The sequence below is a fragment of the Hirundo rustica genome, chromosome 3, assembly GCF_015227805.2.
Source record: "Hirundo rustica isolate bHirRus1 chromosome 3, bHirRus1.pri.v3, whole genome shotgun sequence".
Taxonomy (NCBI): Eukaryota; Metazoa; Chordata; class Aves; order Passeriformes; family Hirundinidae; genus Hirundo; species Hirundo rustica.
The window spans coordinates 41,737,225-41,765,064 of record NC_053452.1 but is presented as its reverse complement, the minus strand read 5'-3'; the positions used below and the strand labels follow the sequence as shown (position 1 = coordinate 41,765,064).

General features: G+C 39.4%; 1 protein-coding gene across 1 annotated transcript; it reads right to left on the bottom strand.

Moving 5' to 3' along the window:
• Positions 1-4,220: 4,220 nt before the first annotated feature.
• Positions 4,221-10,580, bottom strand: LOC120750837 (sulfotransferase 6B1-like). The gene is made up of 7 exons (XM_040059878.2): positions 10,379-10,580; positions 8,793-8,926; positions 8,030-8,119; positions 7,260-7,386; positions 6,390-6,484; positions 5,729-5,885; positions 4,221-4,787 (listed from the first exon to the last, which is right to left on the bottom strand). The coding sequence occupies exons 1-7, from the start codon at positions 10,578-10,580 to the stop codon at positions 4,657-4,659; spliced, it is 936 nt and encodes a 311-aa protein (XP_039915812.1). The 3' UTR covers positions 4,221-4,656.
• Positions 10,581-27,840: the final 17,260 nt, after the last annotated feature.

The window sequence follows — 27,840 nt, the reverse complement described above, 5'->3', positions numbered from 1 at the left end:
AGTCGTCTGCAAAGGAAACTCCAAGGTCCTTACAGGGAACTGTTTCCTCTTTGACTAAAAATCAAGCTGTGTTAACCCATAACAATATATTATGCTTTCGGTAAGCCTTGTTTTACTTGTTCTTTTCAGCTTTTTGTCCATGTGTTGACTCTGAATTTCAAAGGAAATTTTCTTCCTACTGCTTTTCAGTACTAAAGAGTAAGGACATCAAAAAATCAACATCTTTTTTCTCAGGCCAGCTGCCTGAGAAACTTCCTTTGGAGCCAGTAGCCTGAACCCTGGGGAGCCAGATCGCTATAATGCCTCAGCATGAAATTTAGCAGCCTGTCACCTGAGCCACTAGGGACACGGGTGACTCCAGGTCCTTTAACTCTTAGACTCTGCTCTCTGCTCAGGAGCAGGACCTTCAGTGCTGTCACAGCCATATGTCAATCTGATCAGGAGCTGCAGATGTGGGGGTCACAGCAGCCCTGTCTCTCTAGAGAGGCTAAGGGCAACCAGGGATCCTGAGTATGCCAGCAATCCAAGTCCCAATCCCAGCACAGTCTGTTCAGCAGCCAAAGTGTCTTGGGGAACACAGGTCAATGAATGTGGAACAGCTACTGTGGTCCCCAGGGAAAACTCAGTGTTGTTCAGTTAGTCACAGGAAAATCTGCATTGGATGAAAATGCTGATATCAGGATCATTTGCAGTACACCATAAAGAGAAGATGCACCTGAACAGAAGACTCACCCCAACATAGCTTTGGAAATGGATTGGGGAAAGGACATGAGGTGGAAGGTGGGTTAATAGAATTTTTCTGGATTGTTCATTCTCTTTAAAGCAAAGACACAAAAATGCAATATAAACATCCTTTTCTGTGAAAATTTATCCTTTTTTAGGCATCATAGGCAACAAAGTAGACTAGGCCAAAAAGAAAGGTACTTTTTCATTACAACTGGTAAGAACCTAAAAGTGATAAATTTTGAGAGCCACTGCTATTGTGTCAGTCAATTATCTTACCTTCAAAAAAGGTGCCCAAGTTTTTCTGAATTGATTCTCAAACTCATTGGCTTCATCTCTGCTTACTTTTCCAACTCCCAAAATGTTACTCATCCATCAAGTTCCCTTGCTTATGTTAATTTTTTGTAGTGACAGCCAGTCTTTTCTATCTTCCCTTCTCCCACCTCCTTATCACACTGAATGCAAGGGCCCACACAGTATCTCTAATGGAGCAAAAGCATGAGGTGTTACTGCTCTGAATAGCTCAGTCCTTCAGAGTGAAATTGTTAAAGGCACAAAGGGACTGGATTCAAGCCTTGGGATGGCACAGGGGAGGATAAAACTGCAAAAACAGGTCATGGTCTCGTTTTCAATCAGATCTGCCAGACCAGAATAAGATCTAAGCCTTTTTTTTTTTCCCTAGCACCGTCATCATGTTAGTCCTTCCTGAGTGTGATTCCTCAGGTGTTTTTATGCCAACTGCTGCCTGACGGATTTACACCCATCGAGTACCTGTTCCTTGGCTTCCTTTTTCTAATAGAGAGTTTCACACTCACCTTTACTAAACTTTGTGTTCCCTAAGCTTCTCAATTTGTTATGTTTCAAATTGTTTTGCCATTTTTCCTAGTACTTTCAGCACTCTATTCTGATCCCCAGACTTAAAAGTCAGTCACTTATGATACAGTCTATGATATTAGTCTGCCCACCAGTGTTAAAAAGAATACGGAATATGATTGGGACTCACCACGACAGGATATTGCTTCACTTGCCCTCCCAATGTTGCTGTCAACCAGCACAGGCAGTGTGATCATAAGCAACCAAGTTCATAATATCCACGCAAACAAGTGCTGCTGACAGTGCTCCTGAATGCCTTTTATTGCTGTTGTAGGAATTTCTAAGAACTTTCTAAGTCTACTTTCAGAACTTTCATTTCTATGACCAGAGTTGTACATTGCCATCTCCACATAAATTAGTGTCTCTTTAGTCACATAATTTCAGGCCCTCCCCGATGCTGTCACCTCTTGTATTTTCTGTCAGTGGCTTCTTCAAGAGGTAACTTATCTTCAGGAGGATCACAAACTTCTTTAACATGATTTGTATTTACTATTTCATTATCTTCAGAATGTTCCATGGTTGGTTGCTTTGTCATTTTTGCTACTACATTTCTATGTATCAAGTTAAGGTGACTTCTATTTTGGCTCTTCCTTCTCAAGTTTTTCAACTCTGCTATTAGGTATGCTCTCTTCCAGGAATCTGGTACCTTTCTGCTTGCTTACAGATAACTTGTAATTGTTCAAAGATGGGCATGTTGTAGGACTTTCTGCTGCTCTGCTTTTGAATCCATTGATTTTTCCTAAATATTTGAAGTATTCTTTCTAGCGTTCCTACTTCTGTATAAAACTCTGCATGTCCACTTACGTTCAGTTAGAACCAACCAGCTTCAGAAGAATGAAACAAAGTCTTTGAATATTTTATTCCTTCCAATTGTATCTTCTATTTTTACATCTGATCTGCTTAGGTGATCGATATATAAATGTAAATTGGGTGGGGTTTTTCCTGTTTTCAATTCAACTGTACTTACAGAACCCTATTTTGCCCTTTATACCTGAACAGCTCCCTGGACAAGTCCAAAACACTGAGTCTAGAGAGGCAAATGCCAAATGCACTCCAAGAGAGCTGGGTACGGCAATGTCTCGCACCATCACTCTTGACAATCCCACTATCTCAATAGAGGCATGTTCAAGAAAGACACAGACAAACCAGAGGGGTTCTGAGGGAGGACCACAAAGTCGAGAAGGCTCAAGGACAACCTCATCACCGTTTCCAGTACTTGAAGGGCAGCTACAAGCAGGATAAAGGCTCCCTATTCATAAGATGCCACTTGGACAAGAAAACACGCAGTGGGTTTCAGTTGCAATGGGAGAGGTTTCATCTTGATACATGAAGAAAATTCTTTACACAAGAACAATCATTTGCTGGAACAATGCCAGGAACATGATGGAATCCTCATCACTGGAGGTTTTCAAGATACAGTATCTAGACAGGATGTCATCTAGGCTCCCTTTTTCATGAAAGGTTGTACTAGATTATTTTTCAACGTTTCTTCCAATCTGGCCTGCTCTGTGATCCTGTAAAAAGCAGCACCTCTGAGTGTATCTTACTTGTTAACATCAGCCCATAATCTGAAATCCATCTTGATATTTTGCATTGCGAGAGATAACAAGCCTTAAGAATGCTCCTCTGTTGTAATGCATTAATTGGGTTTATGTTGTGTTTCATTGGATTTGTAATCTGTATCATGTGGTCTGTCCTTGCTCAGCTGTAACCCAACTCTGTTCCACTCCCACTTTATCCCTGATTGGGCAGTGGCTTGTCCCTGCCTCTGGGCCCTGCCCCCTGGGGAAAAAGCCCCGGCACGGGCGGGGCCTCACTCTCTCTGGCGCCCTTGAGCCATCGGCAAAGAGCTCTAGCCAGGCAGGGCAGGACTCGAGAATAAAGCTATTATATCCCACCCAGTGAGAGAGAGCAGACTCTTTCCTTTTGCTACTGGCAGTCGTCTGGTCTCATAAAGAAACCCCACATCTCACACTCCTCTCTCTAGCTTTGTTTAGTTTCTGCTAGATTGATGGAAGATCTCCTATGTCATTAGGCTTCTGCCTTTTCCTTAGTTTTGGAAGTGATATTTTCTGTGAAGATGTTGACTGATTTGAAACATTTTTGAAGAAAAATAATCTGCATACTGAATTGTGAGCGTTGGTTGTTTTCTATCACACAAAGTACCAGGGTTAAAAGATGAGCAGAACTTGCAGCTTTTTTGGTCTTTAGAGCTGTTTATTCAGTTCTTATCTCAAGGTCTGCACACTGCTAAAACCTAGCTTAGGATGCTGGAAAACACAGCTGGCAAGAACCCCAGCCAAAGAATTCCAAGTTCTTTTAAAGGTTTCCAGTCCAATTAACTCTTAAAACATACAATATTTAGTTTTGTGCCAATAATCACTACCTATTTTAAACACACAATTTCTGTATCAAACCCATTCTACCAATGTCTTTGTGCCACCATCACATCAGAAAATGGAGTAGAAAAAGAAGACGATGAGACACCGCCCAAAATCCTCGATCTTGCTCTCATCCATCTCCATACTAAAAACCCAAAACTACAAATTTTCACCCAGTGACAAATTAAACTACTATTTATTTCAAAACTTTGTTGCTTTTAATTTTAATTTTAATTGCTAAGTGTTGGAAATTTTTCCCATGGACTAAGGTCAAAGGCAATGCTTTCCTGGGGTCCCAGCCACGGTCACCAACCCTGGGCAGTTTGAGGGATTTTCCATGAGCCTGGACTGAACACTGAATAATCATAAATAGTCTAGAATCACAGAATTTGGGTAGAAATTAAAGGGGCATTTCCTTCCTGGTGACAGCTGGAACAGGGCTGATGAGTTTTTGTAAATATGATTATTTGACATCTTCTTCAGCAAATGGGTGTAGCCAAAGATCTCACCATGAAACAAAAGGCCATTACTCATCACTGTCACTGTAAAGGCTGCTGCAATGATTCTAACAGAAATTCTAAGCTGCTTGGATCACTTGATCGAGTTTTCTAGTGTAGAGCATTCAGATGATCTGAGTCTGCCTTGCAAAGTTCTTGTTCTAACCACATTTCATTACTCTTCAGGCTTTGCAGTACAAGTCATACTTCAGCTTTTTTCCAAGTTTAGTTCCCGCTACACGTTCTTCAAATGCTTTGTCCATTTTCTCATTCTGATCTTCACTGAAAAGATTCTTCCAGTCACTAACACAGCCTTCAAAGAAGGAAAAAAAAGTCTTAAAAACCAAGAAATTTGGTTTTTTATTATTCTATAGATCTGTCCTTTTTAATGCATTTTACATTAAAGAATGTTGACCCATTTTCCCAACGAAACATTTTTCTATACCAATATAATTCTGTGAAATCAGTGGAGTTGCACATGTGTGAATAATCTTTTGCTATAATGCAAAGGAACATGCTCCTTTTCAGGTGACTCTGTTCAAAAAGGCAGCCTGAAGTCCTGTTTCCCTACATCTCTCACCTCTAGTCAGTTACGACTGGCAAAGTGGAAGATCATGAAGAATTAATTAAGAATCATCTGCCAGGAGCAGGCAGAGCTGCATTTCTGCTCCTTTGGCAGCTTCAGTTTTTATCCAGTTACTTCTATAATGCAAAATGCAGAAATAGATTCTGACAACCAGGTTGCCCTTCTCATGTCCGTGTCCCCTACACTACACTGCAAAAGTTCTTCCCTTTTGTTTCCTCTCTTGGGTGCACCTGGATTCTTGCCTGCTTGGCTCACTTCTAATGGGTAAGAGTGAACAGGCATTTGGCAGTGGCCATCAGAAGATTCCTGTACTCTCCTAAAGAGTGTGGTCACACCACTCAGGATCAGTTTGGCCCACTGCTGCCTGCTCAGGTAAGCCTCTAATGGCTGGGCAATTGGTGATCCAGGTACAGAGGTGGAGAGGAATTCAGACACATGGCACTTCCTCCTTCCTGCCAGCCATCAGTGAGCCTCTAGAAGGTGCTCTGCTGTGAGAGCCTTGCTGGGTATCTTCCTCAGCAGTTGTCCTTGAAGAGTCTTCTCAAAGCAGTGATAACCTGCTTGATACTAACTTGCAATGCTAATATGAGAGCCAGAAAAAGAACCAAAGGATGGCCCAAGTTCTTGAGAGTGTCACATTTCTACCTGAGCCAAGTGGAGCTTCCTACCTTTGCGAAAGAGAATGTTGCCAAACACCCCATGGGTCTTCTCTGAGTTTTTCTTCATAGACTGGAAGCTGCTCCTCTCCACCACAAGCTGGAGCTCTTCCTCAGTCAGAGGAATTCCAAAGAACATAGCTATGTTTTTCACAGCCAGGGCAGGATTCTGGAAAGAGAAATTTAACATACGGCATGGCTTTCAAACAAATTACACTGCTTTCCATTGTGTACTCATCCCTATATCTTTCTGCTGCCTGCATACACAGCATATTCATAGAGATCACCATGACTAGTGGTCCAGAGTACTTCTCTTTCCAAAATTATTTTAGAGGAGATATGAGCTGCTTCCCTGTAGATTACAAAATATTATATAGGATTTACAGGTGAGCAAAATCCAGACTGCTGAAAACATAAAAGCTCCTCCCAAAAAATTCCCAGAGATTTTAAATTGCAATCATTTGGGCTTATATCACAGGGAAATAAAAAACAAGAATCATTTCCACATTCAAAATTTTAAGGACAGTTTAAAGTTTGATTATTCCCTTTTCTTCCCTTAAAACAATAATCTGTCTCACATTCTTTGGATGCTCTGGATGGATATGCTGGTGAACTGGTTCAGGAAAAGATGTCCCTTGAAGTATAAGGTATTTGTAACTCTTGTTAACCTTACCTCTTTTACCTCTTCGTAAGTTATTGTCATTATATTTTCTTGATCAGCGTATTTGTTCCATTCAGAAAGGTATTCAAAGTAGCATCCCCAGGCCACTAAATAAAACCAAAGAATGCTAAGATGAAGCATAAATTAAGATTACACTAGTTTTTTCTAATTAAGTGTTCTCAGCGAAGGGCTTTATTAATTCTTTCTATGGCAGAGCTTACACCCTCCTGTGGGAATTACAGGTTTTTCTCCAGGCTCAGGCATATGATACCATTTGTAAGTCAGAAAAATAAAACTTGTTAGTATTGCAAGACAGCTGAGAGTCCACCAAAAAGCTGTCATCTTGCAGTCCATCTTGTAAGACTCCCTTAACCCAGTCTAAAACCTTGTGGAACCCTCACTTCTTCTGGCCATATGCTACAACAAACTTTTAACTATAAAGTAATGCTATTATATTTTTCTTTTTTTAATGCATTAGAATTAGTCCACTTTTATGGCACTAGACTTAGTCCAGATATTTCTGTTCATCCAATTTAGCATGGATTTGATAATATATCTCCCTGCACACAAGCTGATGAAAACAGGAGAGAGGGGAAAAGGGGACCCCAGACAGAGACAAGGAAGAACTGCCTCTTCCAGGTAACATACCTGTTTGCACAAGTTTAAGAAGTCTGTGGAAGTACCATTTTGACAAATATTTATCCTCAAGAAGTAAGACAAAGCTGCTAAGATTCAGTTCAGATTCTTAATTCTCTATCTTTAACCTCTGCTTTTGTACTGTAAACCAAAAAATCTAGTGAAGCTGATTGACCAAAGTACAAGTGTTTTTAGACAAAGACAAATCATTGCATAATTGACACAGACAGAAAAAATATACTGTACTTTTCTTTGTCATGAAATCTGTGAAGAAATCATCCCAGGTCTCATAGGAGGGAAGAGTAGCCAGGCCATTGGAAAAATGGTAAAAAGATGTAGCCAAATCTTTTGGATTACGAATCAGTAACAATATCTAGAAAAACAATTAAATTAATTACTTATAGAGAAAGACATAGCAGACCATAACATTAAAAAAGAAATTCTAATAATCTACTTTATAACTGCAGTTGGGGATTTCTAATACCTTGTGTGCTACTTGTACAAGTAGCAATTTCATTCCCAGTTCAGAAGGCACAGTATTTAACTTTGCTTTGGTACCATGAGAAGATGGTTGCCTATAATTATTATCTTTTACAGATTAACCACATTATTTATGCAGAATCTATGTATCTTTTGATCAAACAATCATAGCTCATGATTTAAGTAGCAGGAAAAATTCACAACAATGTCAATTCTCCCTGAAACTTGAGTCATGGAAAGCCTCACTTGCAATAATGCCATAAAATTCCTCCCACAGGAAATCATGTCAAAATACATTTTGCCTCTGGAGGATTTGTTCAAGCCCTTCAATTCTCTTGTGGAAACTGCCGCAAAGGTGCCAGCAAGGGCAAATTGAGGTCAAGTGAGATGAATGGCAGTGCTTAAACAGTTATGTAGAAATGACGAGGCTAAACTCTTAAGTATAAAAGAGATCCTGGAAATTGACACAAACTACATTGGCTAAATAAAAAATCTGTTGAAGTGTTTGCTTTTAATACATAAAAATCGACACTCACCTTGACTTTGTTTTTGAAGATAGACTTGGGAAGGTTTTCAGGAAGGAGATGAGTAGCCATAAACCTTGGAGAAGGTAATTTGATCATTCTCTTTAATAATTGGAAGGAGGAAAGTGGACAGTTCAGTTATTGCAAGTATTCATTTCATTAACCTATGCTAAAATATTGCCTTGATAAATTAATCAAACATTATTGGCTGATAGAAGTGGCTTTTGTGTTTTATATGTGAGTGTTGCTCTGCGATATTTGTGTGCTGCTCTGAGTCGCTCTAAATCTCCAAAAGCCCATGAACAACTGGAAGAACACTACCCATTGTTACTTCTCTTCAGTGATAATTCTCTTCTGTTCAAGGAAGGGAATCAACACAAGGGATCAAATCTAAATGTAGGGTACAGATTAGCTATGTGTGAAAGCTGAAGGTCCTAAAGGACTGAGAGAGGGGATGAGGAGAAAGAACTACTAAGAGAGACAAAAGCTAATATTTCATTATTTGACACTTCATTAAGCACTTCTTTAATACAAACGATGCTATGGTGAACTTCTGAAGATCTTATGTATCTCATGAGTATGCGCTTTTCTCCCTCCCACTGAAGTGTTCATTTATCCCTCAGTACTTGACAGTCCAAATGAGATTAATCCTGACCAGGTGCCACATAAAGAGAACAGGTAAAGTTCTTCTCAAACAATGCAGTAATTGATACATCATATATTCAGTATTTGAAGCACATAATTTTGATCATCTCCATACATATTCTGTGCCCACCTCATATTTCTCAGCATCTCCAATTTCGAGGTAGGGGAATTCTTCTTCAGCATTCACACTGCTTTCCCTACCCGGTGTTTTCTTTTGAGATATGGTTATCAGGTCAGTTATAATTTGACTAAGCCAGTTTGTGCCTGAAAATAGAAAAATACAGAATTGCTCATAAAACTTTGAGAATGAACAGAAATGGATTTCCCAGGGAAGTCAAGAGGTGGTAGTACTCCCAGGTGAGTTACTTGGCCTCCTTTCAGGTGATGCAATCACAGCTGATTATCTGGTCAATCACCTCCCATGGTCATACCTTTGCTCCTCACAAGGACAGATTTCTCCAACCTGAACAGCTCAATACACCATAAATTAACTTGTAAATTGTAAAGTAATTAAAAATGGAGAAGAACCATTAAGATTCAACTAGGAAAACCTACTTAATGTAATAAATTTTATTGTGACAAATATAAGGGACACTGAGGTGGAAAACCTGTACTTTAAAACCTAATGTATTAAGCCTTTTCTGGTGGGCTGGATTATCTTAGGAAGAATGATGGATCACACTACTTCAACACAGGAGCAGAACTAGATCAGAAAATCATGCACTCATTTTCTGTAACAAATTGAAAAAACTCTATGCTGTGACATCTCCTATAAACTTTTATTATCTTTTTATTCAAAAGATATCAAAGAGCCTGCATCGATCTCCCCCTCTCTAATTTATCATTTCCTGACTTCTGGACACTGGGGGCCTACACCTTTCTCACTGTACTCTTAACAACTGCATTCAAGTGCGTAACATTTCTTCAAAAAGAAATACAATTAACAAAAATGACTTCACAATCCTGTCAGCTGTGGCTATCTACTGTAAGGCAGTGGCACCCATTGCTGGAAGAGAGAAACAGCTAGATTAAAATGTGTAAGAGCCACATCTAAACCAAGCCTTTGGCCTTCACGGGGACAAGTGCTTTCAGGCAGTAGGAGCAATGATGTAGGGTAAACTTGCAACCCTAGCACAGATGTCTTCTTGATTTCCCAATAATTGAAGAACAGTGTAATCACCTCAAGGACTACAAAAATACTTTTGATAGCTACTTCCTGACATCTATGGGAAATAAACTAAAGAATATTCAGCATTTGAAGGTTCCAAAAGCTCCAATCTGTGTATAAATGTAAAGCTCTTAACTTTACAAACATAAATGTGACAGCAGATCATGTAATATCAAGAGAGTTATGTAATATCTAGTTAACCCTGGTGTAAAAAACTGTATTTTGATTCTCCCCAATTTGTACATTTAACTTTATAACTTTGAAAAGCAAAAATATCAAAGACCTTTATATGCTATAGAAAAGAAAATCAGATTGTTTTTCTTAGCCTTTTGAAAACTTTCATGTATAAAATATTCATAATTAATTTGTGCGTTTTGAAAATGTAACCAGTTTTACAAAATTTTGGGAACATTCTAAATACTATTATTTAGCATAATACACAATATTATGTATCATATAATATCTATTGCATATATTTAGTACAAACCTTGTCTTGTTACCTGCTATTACAGAACCTTATTTATGAAAAAAAATTATAATATATTCACCGGATTTAGGGTATCCTGCCAAAATTACATCATCACTTCTGGCTTCAAAGGACTCCAAGGCTTTGAATACTTCAGGATTGCAAACAGCAGCAGGGTAGAGAATTCCCTTGTAAGAAAAAAGCAGTTCATCACGAGGTATCGAGCTGGCTGCTGCTATCATCTTATCTACGGCATCAAGAAAAGTTTTCCTGGACTTCTCCATTCTTCTCTCTCTCTCACACACACAGACTCTGTCACAGTGTGAATTGCTATGTAGAAAGAGACATCCACAAACTGTCCTTTAATAGGTGCTTGGTTTGTTGTTTGGGGTTTTTTTCTTGGTCCTATGAACAATAATTTACCTCCTTCTGAACCTGTGAAGCAAAGACCTGAATTAATATGGACCTTTGAAATCAATAGAAGTCGAAAATAAAGGAACAAGATAAGCAACCATATGCAATTGCATTTGATGATAAAGGAGTTAGATAATGTCAAGACATCCTGCCAAGAAATCTGTGATTACAACACAGAGTTTTTAACTGAATATAACAAAATAAAACTACATGAATTGCAGATTGGAATTCAAATGTCATGATCAATGTCCTCAAGGCAGTTCATCTCTTTCCAGTACTCACTGCTGAGATTTGCTTTTTTTTCTTTATTATATCACTCATCATTCTCACCAAAGCTAGATTAAATGTGTTGGGATTGGGAGAGCTGTCACCCTGGTTTTTCTGAGTTTTTTAAAGCCTTTTGATTGCTCATAAAAATGGAGTCAGACCTTTTAGCTACTGTACAATATTAGGAGCAGTTTCTACCTTTTTCCCACATATGTAACATAAAAAATCCTTTGTTTTTCATTCTCTGTCCTTTGTTTGCGTATTTCTAACCTGAAAACAATTGTAACTGACGGCTGGTCTGGCCAGTTGGCTGAGAGGTGAAAACTCCAAAAGCCAATCTTCAGCCAGACCCACAAAAAGTAAGACCCATAAAAAGTAAGAAATAAACAGGCAGAGCGCTCTCAGCCTTGTTCTCCGCCTTGGCTCAGCTTGAGCTCTCTCGGAGGAACAACTCTGCCCTGCGAAATTTCTTGTCTGCGTGTGATTGCTTTGCATATCCCAGTCACAGAGAGCAAATGTTCAATGCACTGAAAACTGAGCTGTGGACAGTCCTGTAAGTGTGGCTGACTGCTCCCTCCAGCTGGTGCCCAGGAGGGCGCAGGGGCACATGCACTCTTTGGCCACTCATCAGACTGCAGAAAAACAGACGTCAGTTTTTCTGGTGGTTACACAAAAATAACTCATTTATATATTTCTTTAATGAGCTCAATCGTTGTTTAACAACTGATCAGTCCATAGGGAGTTGGTAATAATATAACCTCAGCTACAGTGATTAGTGTTTATCATGCATTTCAGATGATGAGCTTCTGACTGCACTGACCCCAGCAGCAGAACTGGCTTTAGGCTCACGTCCAATATTTAAGTCTCTGGCAAAAGGACAGATGGGTCACAAAAAGCCAGAAAATAGTTCCCACCCAAAGTTGTGCCAAGACTTTACATGTCATCCTTTCCTATCCCCATCTTTTGAACAGTTCCTGTTGGGCACTGGAAGGAAGTACTACACACCTGCATGCTTTTGCCATTTGCTCTCCCTGAGGGATTCAAGCCTGGTCCCTGAGTCATAATGCAGTGCTCATGGGATGATCCAGCCCTGCATTTTTACATCTACTTTTTCCAGCCTATACAAAATCTTTTGCTTTTGCCTTCATCTCCCTTCTTCCTGTAAAATTGTGTCAACATAGAAATACTGCCTATGTACAGACACAATCTGAAACAAGTGGCTATCATATGGCCTGATCCATGTGATGAATGGCATCTGTGCCAAAGGACAGCCAGATGGCACCACCTGCTTCATTTCACTGACATCAGCTAAAAATTACTGTCTTGTGAAACAGCACCTTTGCTGATTCTTGATGTGAAACTAGCCACCTTAGCAAAACAGAAATCAGCTTACTTGATTTTCCTTCCTTACCTTCCCTTGGCATTAAACTGTCATGGACTGAAGATAAGACAGTGTGTTTAATTGGTATTTTTACCTACTGGCAAAATAAATTAGCTGGGACAGTCCTCCCTAACAGTGGAAAAAAAGGGAAAATGGCCTGTAAATTATTAGTGTACTTCATACAATCACATAATGTTGGAGTAAGGTTTCCAAAATTAAAAAAATGTATTCCAGAGAATCTTTCAGAGGATTTGCAGAAATCTTCTGTGTATCTATACAACTTGACATTAAAAGAGGAAGCGGGGGAAGGAGAAAATATGAATGTCACAAAACACTCTCTGATGTTATGGAAGACTTTCTGATTCCTGTTAATGCACTAATGTCCTGTGTCCTTTGAACCTGTCATTAATCCCATTCTGGTCTATCCCCCTCCAACAATGAAAGCTCTGGAGCCTTTAGTACAGATTTATATCATTCAAAGTGTAATGTGGCAATACAAATGAGGCTGAATGCAAATGCTAATGTAAATATGCTAAATTAAGCTGGTTAAAGAGGCATTTGAAACAGGTCATCCAGATGCATTAAAATAATTAGTCCTGTCACATTCTTTGCAAAATGAAAAAGACATTTTAATTTTCAGTATATGAATTTGAATGCACAAATCAAGATTATAAATGCAATTTGCTCGGTAGAGCACATGAGACATCAGTGGGTAAATTCTTGCTGCTTGTGTCTTAAGCGTAAGGTGAAAATCAAGTATGTTCACAGAAAGAAGATAATTTAATTCCTTTTTTGAAGACATTGTTTGAACTGTTGTTTCCTGGGTTTTGGGGGGGTTCTTTTCCACTTGAATTATCAAAGACATTTCGTTTTATTCTAATATCATGGTATTATGACCAGAAAATCATGCAAAAATAACTATAAAGTGTTTTTCTTTGATTTTTCTCAACTCTTTTCTCATTGGCTTTTATTAAGTTCCAGTCATGGCACTGTAAATTAATCGTTTAAAAAGTTTAAAGAACTGACAGCTAGTGGCCTGTGGGCTGATTCAAATGCTAAATGCCTAGCTACTGGGAAGACATGGGCATGACCAATAACAACCTATGATCTTGGCCCATGATCTACCAATTCTTTCACCTCCTGCTGCCCTCTGAAGCACCAAAGGATCCAACTGAGCTCCCCATGGTGTGTTGCAGAGAAAGACAAGGGCTGGAAGCAAAGCTGGGAGGAGGACATAGAGCTTTGCATTAAATCCCTCCAACCCTTATAGGGTATGGAGAAGAGGGAACAGGACACCTGAGTTGATGTAAAGGAACAGAGAGTGAAACAAGACTTTGAGCATCTCTTCCTTTGAAATACCTGGTTAACCACTCTCTGTGGTTAACACACTGTGGTTACCACTGTGTGATAACTGCTTTTCTGCTGCCTCCAGAGTAAACATAGCAACATAGCTCTTTTGGCAGCATCACCTCTAAAAAACCCAAGCTCACTCAAGTGTTTGTGCAGCACTGAGCCTTAGCAAACATTTTTTCCTGGAAGGACCACACGGAGATTGCAGAGCAAAGACATCTAACCACTTCTTCAGGGGCAAAGCTGATGTCAAACAGGAAATTCAAGCCCTGCAAGACACAGACTAACAAAGTCTCTGTATCAGTATCTGGCTTCCCAATATGACTTCTGGTAGCCATATAATCAGATTTTTCAAATCCAAATATAGGTATCTCACAACTGTCCATCTCTCCTCCTCAGCTTCATGCAGCATCTCATCATTAACAAATGCAAGATTCCTGCACTTTATTTTCTTCCTGAGGAAACCCATTGCTAATGAATACAGAAGATTATTTCTACAAAGATATACATGCCAGACTAGCTGAAATTCCTCTGCAGTGCCCAGGCAATCCCTACAGCCAAGCAGTGAGTCCATTTGAGTGCCTGCTTGGATCTTGGCCTGTATCCTAGGAGTGCTCTGCTGAGGAAATCTGCTCAGGTGTGTTCACAATGGGCCAAATGTCAAGAGTTCCCCCTGAAGTTTTTTAAAAAATTAAAGCCTCACTTTTTTTTTTTTTTTTTTTTTTTAATTCCCTCATGATTTTTTCTTCTTTTTTGTATGGTCAGCAGGTTTGATTCATTTCATCAATTAATTAGTTTGAGGTCCAGAGGATTGCTTGGCTCTCACCATTTCTAATTAGATTCCATTCAGTACCTCCAGATTAATTCCTAGAAGGGAGAGGGGTGTTTGTATTCCACTTGATGTACCAGATACTGGACAACTGTCTCTTCAAATCTCCAATCTGAGGAATGTTTATAGCTTAGTTATTCAAATACACAGTACCCTTTGATCTCAGGAAGAACACAGACACAAAACCATGAAACTTTCTCCCTTCTTTCTATTTAACATTACTTCTTTCTCCATTTCAAGACTCCTTCATCTTCACCATTAACCTTTTTGGTCCTAACATGATCTTTCATCTTTCTTTCCATATTCCCTAAGTCAAATCCATTCACTACATGGAGATTTGCTTCACTGTATAAAGTTGTAGGGATTTTATATTCAAAACAAGAAAAAAATAATCAGCAGTAGCACAGCTCATCAGACACTAATCTGTTCATGAAATAAATTTCTACATATCATAAGTTTGGAAAAGACAAGATTTATGTCTCTTTTCAAGTGAGCAGCTTATCTCATTTAAGTAATTTTCGACATTTATGGCTTTTCTACTTCATAGTAACCCCAAAGTTGCTGCCTTTGAAGAATGAATGCAGATTTTTAATGAGAAAACTCCTAAATACTCACAGATTTAACCATCTTGTTTTGCACTATTCTTAAATTGATGTTATTTTCCTTGGTGTACCAGGGATAGCACTGAGGAGTGAAAGTCCTCCAGGCCTTTCTCTTCCAGCCAATAATGGAAGAGTCTTTTATGACAGTAAGATAGCATAGACATCTGGGGACAGTCCAGTTTCAAATCTGTCTCACCATATGGCTTGAAAATTTTGTTTCCCATTTTATATAGCAATCTTATAACAGCTGTGGGTGCAGACTGCATCAGAATTGCTTAGACCTAAAAGTCAGTGCAAAAAGACAACAAAAATGCTCCTGCCTGTGTAGAGTGCCAAGTTAGTATATTATTTTTCACTCCTCATTAATCCAGTGCTGTTCCCACACTTAGTCTCTGTATCATGACCAGCAGAAGCTACTTGGTAACTGGGGTCTTTCAAAGCCTCAGGAAGGAGTGAGGCCACTGACCAGAGGCCATTGGGACTAGCTTTACTGGATCACCCTTTCCTTCAATGAACTGATGACATATTTAAAGTTTAAGGTTACGGATGGATTTTACCTGAAAGAGACACAGATAATATGATTATTATATCGTACAAAGAATTTCAGGGTAAATTGCACAATTCCTTAATGAAGGCCTTATTATACACAGACCAGACTGTATCATGGGAAAATGTTTCACTAATTATGTCTTAACTGCCACACTTCCCAGCTGAGTTTTCACTAACCTTTGTCTTGTGCTGTCTTGTGGAAAAGTAGTGATCTCCAGCCAGGGTGACACATGCCAAGTACAAGCACACTGTGAAAGTGGAAGAAATGCAAAAAAATATCCTTTTCCCCAAACTTGAATACTGTCAGGTTGGAGAATTGCAGGGTGAGGGAGAAATGAAAAACATAACTTTGAAGAGAGAGATAAAGAGCTGCTCTGAAGAAATGCCCCCATGAGAGAGGCAACAGATTTTATGTATCAAAATGCTCTTGGATTAAAAAGCATATGTATTTTTATGAGAATTGAATCTTTAAATAAGTGATTTGTGAACTTTATTTACTCCACAGAAATACTGATGCAGCAGATGAAAAGAGCAGGTAGCAAAACCTGTCATCTGTTATGTGGAGAACTAACTATTAGAGAAGAATACTCACAAAAATGCATGGCAGGTTTCTTGGAAGAACTCTCCCCTAGTCTTGAAGGGAACCAACAAGACAAAAGTATTCATGAGACCAAAGGGAAGATGGAGCTTCTATAAGCAGGCTCAGAGCCATGTCCTATCTTTGTCTGCAGCAGCCAGTAGCAGGGACAATAAACATTGTCTCAGAATCTTTAATCCTGGTCTGGAGGAAAATGATGCTGCTCAGTCGCTGCATGAGCATTGTCCATGCCGAGTTCTGTCAGGTTCCTAAGGCTGCAGAGATGTCCTTCACTCCCAGGGAAGGCAGAGGGTGTCCTTTAGGTGTGCTGGTGTCCCAGCACACCAACCGCATAGCATCAACTGCTGTTCCGAGCCTTCCTGTGCTTGGGCAGGGTGGGCTTGTGGAAGAACATCTGAAGATTATCTGGGAAGTTTCTTTTGAGCTTCTGTGAAAGCTCCAGAGGCCAACACCCCGAGAAGACCTCAGCAGACTTCCACAGTCTAAGCAGACACATCCCTCCCATAGAAAACCTCTATCTACCATACATATGGCACAGCAAGTCGCCCTGAGCTCCCAGCATTGCTCAGGTGAAAGTCTCAGAACTCTGGGACCAGTGCTTCATTTTCCACTTCTGAACAGACTTGAGTGGAGGGCGAAACTAGCCAAGATCAAAGTGCAGGGCAGGAACATCAACCCATCACTCTTCCACATTCATGCCAGTCAGGTAAGTACCTGCCCAGTCTATTCCTTGCAGTAATGTCTTAACACGTAAAGCAAACACTGGTGGTTACAAAATATTCCCAACATTATCAAAAAAAGCTGTTACCTGTAGGACACTAAATGATACCACTCGGTGATGTGAACATCAAAATTACTGCTAAGGGTCCACCTCCTGCTTCCAGGAATAAACATTTTAGCAAGGCAGGTCTGGAGAGCATTAGAAATCCATGAAACAAAAGCAAAGCAACAGTAAACTGTAGCTTTACTGAGTAGCGATGAAACCAACAACGGAAGCAGCCTCTACAAATGACACTCACAAGTATCATCAGTTTGGTTTATGACAACCGTTTTTATTAGGCTAAAAAAAATAAACCAGGAGGTTCAAGCTGGCATGCATGATACCTAAATGTCTTGGTTTTGAAAGACAGTTGTCTGCCAGGGAAAGCTAGAGCCTCCCTTGGAATGGAGAATGTAAACTCCCTTCCCTCCAAATTATTATAATTTTGCTATTAGGGACTTTCAGGCAAAGGTATGGGAATAGGAGTAACAGTTCTTTACTAGGAATATTAAAAAAAAAAAAAAAAACAAAAAACAAAACAAAACAAAAAAAAACCAAAAAACACAAGCAAGCAAACAAACAAAAATCCTGGAAAAACCCTGACAGAGTCAGGGATACGACCTGGCACCTTGTTGGTCAGGGTGTTGGAAGCAGTCCAGATGAATCCTCCTGGAGTAACAGACGTGGTTCTATGGAGTAGAGATGGTCCTGTAGAAAGTCCAGTGGTGGCAAGATGGTCAGGTCTTCCTCTGAGGATCCAGTGGAAAAACCGGATCCTTTGTGTCCTTCGGTCCCAGTTTTTATCTAGCTAGGAACAGCTGACTCCTCCCCCACTGAGTGGAGCATCTCACAATGGGACAGTGTAATGTGTCATGTCATTGTTGAGCCTTAGTGACCCATTATCAGAGGATGTTCCCCTGGAGGATGGAGGGGTGATGAAAGAGATAAGAAACACTGCCCCACCTGGGTTTGATGGCTGGGCCATTATCAGGAGGCATCCGCCCCCCTTCCTCCTGGAGTTATAAGAGATAAGGAAAAAACATCTCCCCAACAGCTTTCAACAGATGGAATAGAATACATATTTTTTTGTTACATAACCCAAGACACTGGATAAGATTCAGATTTCTGCTGATGCAGGCTTGCAAAGAACCACATGGCCTGGTAGAGAATTTACAAGGCAAATCTTGCTTCTAGAAATGTATTAATATTACCCAAAGCTATGAAGACAGAAGTTGACATTCTGCCTTTAAGAAGATAACTATACTTTAAACAGATTGAGCTGCTAATGTGTTATGAGCTTCTTTCTTAGCATTGTTTAATGCAGATTTAATTCAGATTTCAATTCAGTCAATACAAAATTTCAATTTATTTGAAACATAATTGTATGAAAGCTTAACTGTGGTAGAAATCTTTTTGCCAAAAAGCAACTTGAATTGACAGTTTTTAGAGAGGTCTCTAGGTGGAAAATACATTTCACTGCTCTAAAAAGACTGATAAATTCATTAACAAAAGCGGAAAATAAATATTCCATTAGGAAAACATAAAGGGAAGCAGTGCTGTTAGATTCCTCTATATGTGATTAATTATAATACTGTTCAATTAATTAACAACTTCTCAGTATGCCAAAGGTCTTACATTTAGCATTAACGTCTGATATACACTGTAGATAGTATAAACGCAGCTGTAGTCCAAATATTACTACACTTATCTGGAATACTGACTTTCGTCCTGTGTATCATGATTATAGTTCAAGAAACAATTGCTTTTACAGCTCTGGTTTATCTCTCAGGTTTTGCAACAAACATCATATTTTAACATGGAGTGCTTGCTACAAACTGCCCCTTTTACACTTCCTCAGTTTCCAAACTTTGTTTTTCCTCAAAAAGCTTCCTCCAGCCACTAATGTCGCTTACAAAGAATCCTTATTGACAGTGTAAGATTTAATGTAAAAAGGAAGCATTATTCACATCCGTCTATGTAGGATATAGTTTATAGGAAGGGAAAAGTCTACAACATACATCATACACAAGAAAATAAATTAGACAGATTTACACCAAAGTTAATGGTGGATTTTTTTTTTTTTAATTTGCAAGCAGAATATCACTGTCCTTTCTCATTCATCTCAAATAAAATATGAAATAAATATTTTCTAGTTGCAAGTACAACATCATAATTATATTATTAGTAGTAATTACCATTATATTTTTTTTTTTTTGTTACTGTTGTTACTATTATTGCTACTGCAATGCCTTTCTGATTATCAGCATTATTATGACAACTCCCTTTGTGCAGCAAGAAAACATATCTGATTTAGGAAAGCTTGCTAGAGAACATCATCTCTTGCAGCTTCAGAGGATCTCATACCTTTGAATACTTCAGAACTGCAAGGCGTTGTAGGGTAGACAGTCCCCTTGTAGGTAAAGACCAGGTCTGTCAGCAGCAATCAGGGATTTTTTCAACACACCAGCTAAAACTGTTTCAGACTTTTCCTTCCCTTTTGCTTTCCAAAATTCCCTGTTGATTTTTAACAATCATGGGCAGCAGAGGAAGGCACAGATTACTTACTTATGGTTATTTCTAGTAGTGAGTGTTTCTTAACTTTAAGGGCAGTCCTACACAGAAAACAAGCTGCAGCTGAGTCACTTAAAACTGTCGCACTGACAGCACTCCACTTAGAAACCCATAGACTCCAGAGGAAATATAAAAGAATCTGTTTTTAATGACAACTCAGAGGACAGCTAACATGCATCATATACCGTCCGGTGGTTATTCCATCATTGTTAGCATGGTCTCTGACATATGGTCCTTGAACAGGAGATAATTAAAGGCAACTAGGCTTCATACTTTGCCTGTAAGTGGATATGATAGCATGACTAACCACCCTACCTGGACAGGTTTAAAAAAAAAAAGACTGGACATGACAATCAGTGCCATGGTTTAGTTGATGAGGAGGTTTTAGGTCGTAGGTTGGACTTGATTTCAAAGGTCTTTTGCAAACTAGTTAATTCTGTGATTCTGTGAAAACAATAAAAGGGAATGAAGGGATGACATGAAGTCCAGGGAACTGGACTGAAACTTGCCCAATTGGTCCTCATTGAAATGGCAAGATTTCATTCCCTTTCCTGAAAGGAAGAAAGGAAGAATTTCCTTTCAGGAAAGGGAATGAAATCTTGAAATCAGAGAACAAACTCTAAAAAAATGCTCTGGAAAGCAAGATATGATCAAATAAAATGTAATTGCAAAAACCCAGAAAATTTGGAAATGGAGTGAAAACAACCAAATGGACTGAGATGAAATGAGGAGCAGTGAAAAGGACTGAAACTTACCAAAATTATTCCCATTGAAATCCCCAAATTAAGGAAGAAAGGCAGACAAAGAGACAAAGGACGAAAACTTGCCAAAAGGATACTCACTGAAATCCTGAAATGGGGGGACAAAGTGAAATGAATGAACAGGAGAAAAAAGTGATGAAAATAACTTTCTTTTTTTTTCTGAAAATAGTATTTTCAGAAAAAAGACTGAAATGCTAAAAAAAAAAAAAAAAAAATCTGAAACAAAGTTAAAACAATATGTCCCTTCATGAAATCATTCTTCCTTTCAGGAAAGAGAATGAAATCCTGCGATTTCTATGAGGATCAATTGAACAAACTTCTGTCCATTTCCCTGCACTTTATGTTATCCCATGGTATTTTAGTCTTTTCAGTTCATTTCAGAATTTTCTCGGTGCTTTTTTTGGCATTTCATTTCATCACTTTCTTCTCCCGTCTTTTTGTTTGTCTTTGTTCCCTGACATCAAGATTTGAATGAGTATAATTTTGGCAAGTTTCTGTCCATTTCCTTTAGAAAGAAGAACACACCACTGCCTAAAGATTCCTCCCTCCACACTTTTCTTCTTGTGCTGGGCACCTAGCCAAAAGGCTGCTTTCACTGCTCTGCCTAGGGTTGGGGTTACTCTTAGGGTTATGGTTCAGAAATCCACAAAGTCCAGAGCTCCAGGCACACTGCAGCTGCCAAAGGCATGCCAAGGGAAGCACAGCGCTGCCACAACCTTGCTCCCTCCACACTTTTCTCCTTGGCATAATCCACGTGATGGGCACCTTAGGAAAAATCTTCTTTAACTAGTGCACTTCTGGTTAGTCTTGGGAAAGCACTGCAGCCCAGAGCTCCAGAGACTCCTACAACTACAAAATGCACGCTAAAGAGAGCATGGCACTGCCCCAGCATTGCTCCCTTCACACCTTACTCCTTGGCCCCACACCGTTCCCTTTTATTGTTTTCACTTAATTTCAGAATTTTCTTTTGGTTTATTTTTAGCAATGAATTTAATCTTCTCAGTTTTGTCTTCTGTCTCTTCATTCCCTGATTTCAAGATTTCACTAAGTTTAATTTTCAACAAGGTTTGGTCCTTTTCACTGCACTTCCTCTCATCCCAATCCATTTTATTTTTTTTTTTTTTCACTTAATTTCAGAACTTTCAGTTTGTATTCTTAGCTTTTCATCATATTTCTTCTCATGTCCATTCAATACAATTTAGTCCCTGATTCTGAGATTTTGGTGGGTACTATTTTCTGCAAGTTTCAGTCATTTTCACTGCACCTTATTTCATCCCAATCTATGTCTATGTATTCACTCCATTTCCAAATTTTCCTCTTTTTTTTCCTTTTTTTCACATGCATTTGATTTCCTCTTATGTCCTTTCCAATGTATTTGTTTCCCTTTGTTCACTGTTTTCAAGATTTTATTTACTTTCATGAAATTAATTCCATTTCATGAAAGGAAATGAAATCTCATTATTTCATTGAGTATCATTTCCTGAAGTTTTGGGTAATTTCACTGCATTTCATTCCATTCCCTTTCAAGAATTTAATTTGTCCTAAAATTTTGTTTCTTTTTAATTTCATTTCCTTATATTTCCTTTCATATCTTTTCATTTAACTTCATTCCTGGATTTTTCATTGCATTTCTTTTCATGGAAAATACTTCATTTCCATGAAAGGAAATGAAATCTTGAGATTTCAATGACTATAATTTCATGAAGTTGTGGCTCATTTTACTGCACCTAATTTCATTCCATTTCTTTCTTTTTGCTTAACTTCTTAATTTTTGTGGTTTTCAATTCAATTTAATATCAGTATATTTTGTTTTAAGTCCACAGCACTAAATTCAGTAGTGTGTGGGCCCATATTTATGAGTAGATAAGCTGGAACCTTGCCATTCCTGAAAATCTCCTCGATGATTGCACTTAGTGTTGCCCTGGCAGGCTTTGGGAGGGGAAAGGGTTGCCTGATGCAACCTCCAGGGGTATAAAAGGTGGAGCAGAGATTTTGTAGAAGAGCTCATGGCTGCCGAGACACCAACTCCCAGTGCACTGTCCTTTTTCCTAATTCAGTCCTTTTTCCTTATTCAGTCCTTTGTTGTATTTGTTAAGGTTTAATAAACCCTCTAAAATTTTATAGTGAGTGGCCATTTCTCACACTTTCGAAGTTCAAAAGGAACAATTAACTCTCTGGTCTGATCACTTGTACAAAATGTGAAATTTTAGCCATTTTCCTTTGTTAAGACAACTCATTTTGAATTGAATTGCCAGCAGTGGTTGCCTTTTTCTTATTTCACTTAAGTGCAGTTTTCAAGACCTCTTTCTGGACTTCAGTGCATTGGACTTTAGTTACTCTCCGCCCTTGTTTGGCAGTTCTGTACCAACGCTTGAGAGGCAGCAATAGCTGATTCCCTGAGGATGGATGTACTTGCAATTAAAATGCAAGTAATTCTGTCTAATTCCCGTTTTTTAAGTATAGCAACTATGGGTTTGCAAATAGCCAAATTATTCACGTCCTTCTAACTGTTTCAGAAAAACTAAGTGCAAGCTCTATTTAAAACAAAACCATGCCATTCCTATGAATAAAAGTAATTACAACTGGAAGTAAAAATCCTTTATTGAAAGAAATATGCTGAAGACACTTCTCTATTTGTTATTTGAATCTACATTTGGCAGACAAATTTATTCACCCCTAACCACTAATTAATAATAAAATATCACTGACTGTCTCATACAAACCGCTTGGAAATAAGTGTTTCAAGAGCAGTGGTGACATCTGTTGTGGGTCCGGTTTCTCACACGAGTTTCTTCCCATTGTCAGGACAGACGCTGTGAAGGGGGAAAGGGGTGCTTTTCCGGGCGAATGGACACATAGGAAGGTGGCTAATAGCTCTGGCATTCCAATGAAGTATTTTCGGGGTTTGGGAGACTTGCCTCGGGAGAGTGGGCTGTTTTTCCGGGACCTGCAGCACAATGGTATGAGAGGAGCTGGGGCAAACCTCAAGCTTGGCTGGAGCCAGCTTCCTGCCTTTTTCCGTTCGGTGATGGAAGAGGGCTGTCGCGAGTGTTCCAGCGGGCACGTGCCTGTTCCCATCATATCGCTGCGTTCCAGCTTGCTGTGCTGCTATGTTGTGACTTGCTGCCAGTGGTAGTACCAAGGCCAACTGCTACCTGCGAGTTCTAGGAAAAGCAGAAATCTCCTCTCCGCCCCTCTGCCCGGGCCCCCACCACCCCCTGAGGAGGTTCCGGGCTTGCCCCGGCAGCCGCCACCTCCTGCCGGCCCTGGTGGTCGCTACACCAGAGGGGCGTGGGGAACTCCTTGTTTTCTTGGTGGTCGTTCTGTCCTGTTATATATGTTTTTTTTCCAGTAAAGAACTGTTATTACTTCTTCCTTCTGCCTGGAAGCTGCGTAACTTTGAAGTTATAATAATTTGGAGGGGGGGGGGGGGGGGGGGGGGGGTGGAACGCTCCATAAAGATTCCCTCCTTCCTTGGCAGACATCTGTCTTTTAAACCAATGTCTCAGTGTCTTCCACTCACAGTCCACAGCAATGCTACCTGACCTGCCCATCACTGTCCTAGCTCCCCCTGCCCAAGAAACTGATAGGAAGGAAAGATGAAGAGGTCCTGCAGTCAGAGAAAACACTTCCTGACATGGCCCTGGCGCTTGATGGGGAGGCCAGTCCGAGTCCATTTTGGGCACATTAACTTTTTATTGCTTATTTTCTAATCTGTGCTACCTTAATTATGTATTAAAGAAAATATATTATCCAAACTCACATACATTTTTCACATGCACTTACCTATTAGCATTCACTTAGTAGTAGATTTTTTTTTTAATTTCATTTCTTATTCCACTCCTTTCCATTCAATTGCATTTCAAATACTTCCTGATCACTTCATATTACTTTCACTTGAGGCTGAGAAAAAATATTCCCCAGATTTAGCACATTCTGCTAATAACTCATCATTATTCCTCACTTCAAAGGTTTAAAGAGCTTTAAAAATTTCTGTCTGCTTATCACAACAGAGTACAAAATGCCCCATAAGGATAGCATCAGCTTCTCTGGGGACGGATTAGCAGGGGCAGTTATTTCCTTGTCTACACGTCAATGAACTTTTGGTTGGCCTTTTTTTATGTAAACTCGTGCAAGCTGTGATATAAAGGGGCATCTGGGTTATTTGTTTCTCAGCAATTAAGTAAAACTTGCATGTTTATAAAGATAGCATTAATAAATTGTGGATAGTTTTTATGATTTGCAACAAATTAATGTGATTTTGACCCCTTTATCAGGATTGTTGGCAATTACACAACTCCTATCCTTGTACTGTTTGCGTGAAGCTATCAGCAAATGCCGAGCAAGACATCTATCTCTCTTAATGGAACAGGGTGCAGCGACTCCCTGACCAGCTGTATAAGCAGGAAAACCAAAAATTTATCACCTCAGATATGATCCTGCACTAATGATTTTGGTTGGAGCGTTGGCTCTGCACAGCACCACACTATCATATGGTTGCAGTAGCTTGGGTTAGGACTAGTTGGTTTCTAGACAGCAGGGCTGTCCAACAGCCATAAATTTTGAAAGCTTTAGTTTTTCTCCAGGTGGGCTAAAAAGAAAACACCTGTATTTTACCAGAAGCTTGTTGAAACAGGCACATTATTATAAAATGTTTCCATTGGAAAGTTTGTAGGTTTTCAAATAAAATCTGTTTCAACAAATGATCACTTGATTGCTTCTGGCAGTTACGCAGCTCTTCTGTCAATGCACTGGGCGTGCGTCTTCTTCAAGCCCCTCTTCTTCCCATGTCTGTCTGCAGCCCTGGTATTTGCTATCCTTAAAGCTCATTTTCTCAATCCCAGCTGGTTCCTGATGCAGAGACAGAGCCTTTACAACGTCTGGTCTCTTTTTTGTTGTCTCTTTTTAAGATGCCACAGCCTTAAAATACACTATTCAGCATGCAAGCAACATCCCTAGCATGCCTAGTCATCCTTCCATAACTACTATTAACTGCCAAGATTGCACCTTCATCTGTAAGGAACCTGTCTTTACAGATCTTTACAGCCATACTCACATGTGATCCCTACTTTGGCTCAATTTTGAACAATCCAACATCTCTGCAGGTGCCTTTTCTGGAAGCACTTCCATCTATCCCTAAGGCAGTGCCTACTCTTAGCTTTCCATAGTAGGCAACTTACCAAAGTTTTTTTCTCTCCACTTTGTCCAACCAAGCTGGCCTCCTAATTTCCTTCCTGGGTTTGTTCCTCATTCTCACCATTTGCCATGACCATATCTGCCCTTTCTTCCTTCCTGCACTCCAGAAAAGCTCTTTACATAGTACAACTGCTACTCCTCGGCAGCTCCTTGGAGGTCTCCTGCCTCAGAGCAGTAACATAAGCAGCTATTGTCAACTTCTCAGAGCAGAGGATGATAGGATTTCAGAGTATGAAGAAGTGCTAGGATCAATTTGGGGAGAGTGTTTTCATCTAGAACAGAAAATTTTTAATTCTCTTCATTTGAGCTATTTTCCTCTTCCAGCCACCCAATGATCAGAGATCATTTGGGGCATCTGGTGAGTCCTTCAGACTGACCTATGTGTAAGGCTGTGAGATGGTAGCAGCGGTGTGGAGAGCTATAGACATGACAAAAATAGCTGGCAAACTCACCAGCTCCATGTACTTGAGGCAATGAGTAGACTCTGTGTGACTTCTGCTTACCCCCAAGCCCACAATCTAGAGAGAGAGACTGGAGCAGGGCTGGAGTGCTGACTTCTGCATCTCAAAAAAGGATTGCTCTGAAAGTTGTCAGAGGTGGTTTTGTCAGGAAGCGCTTGGTCATCATCACTTCTCATTGAGATTCACTTGTTCCACCAAAATACACTTTTTTTTTTTTTTTTTTAGGTGAAGTTTCTCAGCTCCAAAATTAAAATTTTAATGGGGAGAGACAGAAACAGACTAGCCCACCCCAAACAGAATAGTAACTAGGACATCCAAGGTACAGAGGAGAATATGGAATATACATAGAGAGAATATAGAATAAGGATTTAGGGGAGATCAGAAAGAAAGGAATTATATATGCCTTTCCTATAACCTGGGTGTGGAGAAGCACTGCATAGCAATGTATTTATTATCTTGAAAAGCTCTCAAGGCAGAGGGGGAAATTTCAAACCTGAAGGATAGAAGCACTAAAAGTAAACACAGTGGAAAAAGTACAAAGTTGTAGCTGGGGTTGTAATGTTTGTTATGTTTGTAAAACACTATAATCAAAGTATTTCAGTAGGTGGCATTTGCAGACAATTCACTTTAAAGCTGCTATAAGTGGCACCTCTATAGACTGCATTTCTTTAATTTCCTTTCACACATTAGGTTCCTTTTCTTCTTGACATGCTTACTCAGGAATTTGAAATTTGATCCTTAATCCGGACCTGAAAACACGGGAGGTTATCTGATGTCTTTGCGCCATCTACAGATCTTATCAGTCAACTCACACCTTTTTTTTTTTTTTTTTTTTAATTGCACAGAACACTGACTAGATGTTTTCATAAAAAGATCAATTATAATTGTATTGTCTTGTTCCCGAGAAGTAATAGTGGCTCAGAGTCCGAGCTCACTATTTTCCTTTTCCTTTTTTCCTTCCTATTATTGTCGCAGTCAGACTGACCTCCAACATTTTATTCAGGATTTCTCTAAATTATTTCCAACCCTTTAACAAGTCACCTCCTTTTGGTTTTAAAATGTTCCAATGCTAAGTTACCCCAGCTTCAAAAAAGTGTGTCTTGTTTCTGATGACTTTTATCCCCAAATTTAGGTGGGTTTTTTTTTTTTTTTCCTCTGAGATGGAGACCTGTCTTTAAAGAAGCCAACACAATGGCATGATAACGTTCTTTGTCTTTCCACAAAGAGAGCCTACAGAGTAGTTTGTGAGTTCCCAGGCCACTTCCTGGATGTGAAACTATATATAATTAAACACCTTCCTCAGAGATGAAGAAAGGACCAGGGTCTAAAAGTGTCACCTGCAGCAGCTGGATACCAAACTCTTTGTGAGAGAAAGGCTCCTTGCCTGAGGGCTGGGGAGGTTTGGCTGAAAGCTTCTTTGGAGAGTAATCAATAATCAATAAAAGAAAGCTTGAGGATATCCAAAACATTGCTTTTCCAGATATATCTATTTAATAACTATCTAAGATACTGGACATTAGGTTAAGGTGACATGGTCACAACAGTAACTAAATTACCTTTAAAATCGCAGCTGTAGTTTAATTAAGATAAGGAAATTCTTTCCAAAAAAAATACCCAAACAAGCTTATATTTAGCTTGTTGCTTCTGGTGTAATTTCAAAAAAAAAAAAAAAAAAAAAAAAAAAAAAAGGGGGGGGAAGCTACTACTGGGCTGCTTTCATGTAAGAAAAATCAGCCATTAGCACAGCCATATGGAAGACAGCAAAAGTGCAGCTAGAGAAATACATTTCTGACAGTAACTAATAC